This window comes from Pinus tabuliformis, chromosome 8 (genome assembly GCF_031772625.1).
Source record: "Pinus tabuliformis cultivar Carrire ecotype Pingquan chromosome 8, CPIR1, whole genome shotgun sequence".
In the NCBI taxonomy this organism is placed as follows: domain Eukaryota; kingdom Viridiplantae; phylum Streptophyta; class Pinopsida; order Pinales; family Pinaceae; genus Pinus; species Pinus tabuliformis.
In genome coordinates, this window is record NC_142294.1 from 585696135 (window position 1) to 585699533 (window position 3399).

Below are 3399 nucleotides of genomic sequence, written 5' to 3' on the forward strand. Positions count from 1 at the left end.
TTTGAATCTAATTAATTAAATTTCTCACTTAGGATTTTTATTTATTTTCGCCAGAAAATTTAATTAATTGGCGCTTGAGGGGATTTAATAATTTTTCTCTCACCCTCTAATATTTTAGCCATGGGTCTAAGTATGAGGGACCATGCACTAAAATATTTTTTACATAAGATTTTTACAATTCAACACTCAAATGGGGAACACCCGTTTGACTTAGACCATCAAATTAGATACCAAATTTTGTGACACAATATGATATAGTAGACCAAGAGATTTGAAATAAAATAATCTAGCCAATTATCTTAAATTATTCCCAAATCATTTTTACATAAGACTTGACTAAAACACTAGGACTCACCTAAGACTTTGACGAAAAATTCCTTCATAGCTTTAGGGTGAGATTGGAGGGAAAAACTCTGTCGACCATCTACGTTTAGAAACAAATGGGTTAGTGTGATGAAAAACCTCCTAGGATGAAATTTTTGAAAAAATAATAGGCTTACCTAGGTTGTTACATACACTCACAACCTTACTAGCATAATTTACATCATATATTTACATAATGGGTTTACAATGACTCGTGCAATCGATACCTATGGGCTGGGAACCAAGACAAACGAATCTTCGCATGGATCGGATGGAACAAGATTGCCTTGCCTAAGAAATGGGGAGGATGGGGGCTGAAGGAACTCCCGATATTCGCAAAAGCTCTGGCTGGAAAAATGGGATGGGCCCTCCTAACAACCCACAGTCTGTGGACAAATATTACTTTCCACAAATATATCTGGCCTCTCAGCATCAGCGATTGGGTAAGACTGCCTACCTGGAACAAAGCAGGTATATCATCGATTTGGAAGGCCCTTCTGCACTCCTTACCCCTCATCAGGGACAACCTAGTATGGCGCATCAGAGATGGTAACAGTGCTAGAATTGGACTTGATCCTTGGTCCGGAAGTGGAGGCAGACATTCACTCCCTCAAGAGCTAATTGCATTTCTCTCTGCTCAAAACATAAAGGTCATCTCACAGATTGCAGACCCAGCTCAATCAGACATATTCCATCAAGCATGGAAATCGGCAATCCAATTAAATATCCCGAGAAGATGGCACACTGTATGGGATGAATACAGAGATGCATTAGCGGAAGCTCATATTCGCATCTCGGAGGGCCCGGATGAACTTGTTTGGCATCGAGCAGATCACGGTGTATACACACCCAAGGATGGCTATATACATCTCATCGAGCATCGGAAGCCTGAAGAAATTGCAAACTGGTGGCAGAACATATGGAAATATTCCGCCTCCCCTCGATCAAAGTTATTCAGTTGGTGCATACTAAGGAACAAAGTTCCCACTGGTGATCAGCTCATGAAAAGAGCTATACACGGACCCACTTGGTGCGTGCTCTGCAAGGAAGCCTCGGAATCGATAGAACACATATTCATGAGATGTCGAGCAACCATAGACCTGTGGCGAAATCTCAAGGCGCATACAAATTACGCAGGAGATTGGGGGGGACAGGATATCATAAGCGCATGGAATGATTGGGAAAAGAAAAATAGAGGGACGAAAGTGATAAACCTTCCCATCATTGTTAACTGGGCTATTTGGAAATCAAGGAACCGAGCCATTTTTGATGAAAAGCCTATTCACTGGCCCTTGCTCGAGGCTAGTATTGTAGCTGCCCTGAAGGAACTACCCGAACCTACCCCTCCGCCATCTCGACATCCCGTTCCGCCTCCTCCCATCGACCCAAGCATGCCTTGGGCATTTTTCGACGGTGCTGCAAACCAACAGAGCTGTGGAGGAGGCTTCATCCTCCATGTTACAGAAAACCATCATTACAAAATTAAGGCTGGCCTGGGGGTCGGAACAAACAACTTTGCTGAACTGATTACTCTTCGCCACCTTCTACACTTTGCATTAAGGCACCATTGCATTAGCATCAATATTTTTGGAGATTCACAGATCATTATTAATTGGATTAATGGCACAGCTACATGTCACATGCACTCTCTCAGCACTATTCTACAAGAAGCACTCGATCTCAAAGCAGCATTTAACCATATTTCTATCTCTCATATATACAGGGAACACAATAAGGGTGCCGACAAACTTTCCAAGGAGGCAGCGCTGATGGACAGAGGACTATGGGAGATTACAGAGATCACTGATCAACAGGAGCAAAAATTCTACCACCGGCCATATATAGATCCAGGATACCCAACCCTGGATCAGCAAATAGCACACTAAATATATTTATTGTTGACAGCTCTCCACAGAAAAATACTGTTATTTTGGTTTTTGTTAGGATGAACAGCATAATACAATGAACTGATAGCATGCCCTGCGTGGTATTGCAACAAACAACTTTTGAAGATACTCTGTATATAACAGACTCTTATGTAAAAACTGCTTATTATTGAAATATATAATGATTTTTCCAGAGGAAAAAAAATGGGTTTACAATGACTCAATAAACAACTGAATGATGATCCTATCCTTTCAATTTTTTTTGGCATATATGTTTCCTTGGAGCTTTGACAAAAAATGTGCAACGTCTTGCTCCATATGGGGACAAGTTTCTTCCATGAAGTAGCATGAAAACCCTAGAATCCTATATCCAAGAAAACATAAGTCCATCAAATAGATATCCATTCAAAATCGAAAACATCATGTATACATAGTAATTCTCGCTAGAATAGAAACAATCCACTCTAACAAATTGAAATATAAAATACAAACAAATGAAATTAAACTAGCTAATGATATGGAGTAGAGAGGTGAAAGTGTTGAGATACTTTACACATGTTTTCCTATGGCATCATATGTCATCGATGTGGCACAAGCTCAGACATCTTCTTGCTGATTGGTAGATCTATAGGTTGGTGGTCAGATGTCCCTTACTGAAACTTGACCCTCTTTGGTTGGTGAATTTACTAATCATTGTGTTGCATATCTCAGTCAAACTAAAACCTACTTCTCTTTCTTATTAGAGGAGGGGATTGGTGATGGAATGAAAAGAAGTAATAAAATGGTTGGACAAATTCTAACTCAGAATGTGGCCGATGACCCTGAGGAACACCATTTTCAAATCTCTTTGGAGCTTCCACATGATGTATTATTTACACTTCTCTATATAATCTAACCATGCCACCAACTGCTACTCAAATAATGGCATAAGGTAAGTCCATCTGAATAGACCCTCCTAAATCAGCTACAAACTTTCTAGAAAGAAGCATTCCCCACACATCTGGTGCATCAAGTACTGCTATGTCCATGGTGATGATCTTGTATGGGTAGTCAACTAATGAGACCTATAGATCATTTACCACGCCAAGGACTTTAACTTTTCTCAAATACATTAAGAAAATTTTATGATAAGGTCTAGAAATTCTTAAGT

The 3399-nt window shown here is 39.9% G+C and overlaps 1 protein-coding gene across 1 annotated transcript; it reads left to right on the plus strand.

Annotated features, from left to right (window-relative positions):
• The first annotated feature begins 719 nt into the window (after positions 1-719).
• On the plus strand, positions 720-2249 carry LOC149236813 (uncharacterized). The gene has a single exon (XM_089369041.1). It carries the CDS (start codon positions 720-722, stop codon positions 2247-2249), a length of 1530 nt encoding a protein of 509 aa, XP_089225167.1.
• Positions 2250-3399: the final 1150 nt, after the last annotated feature.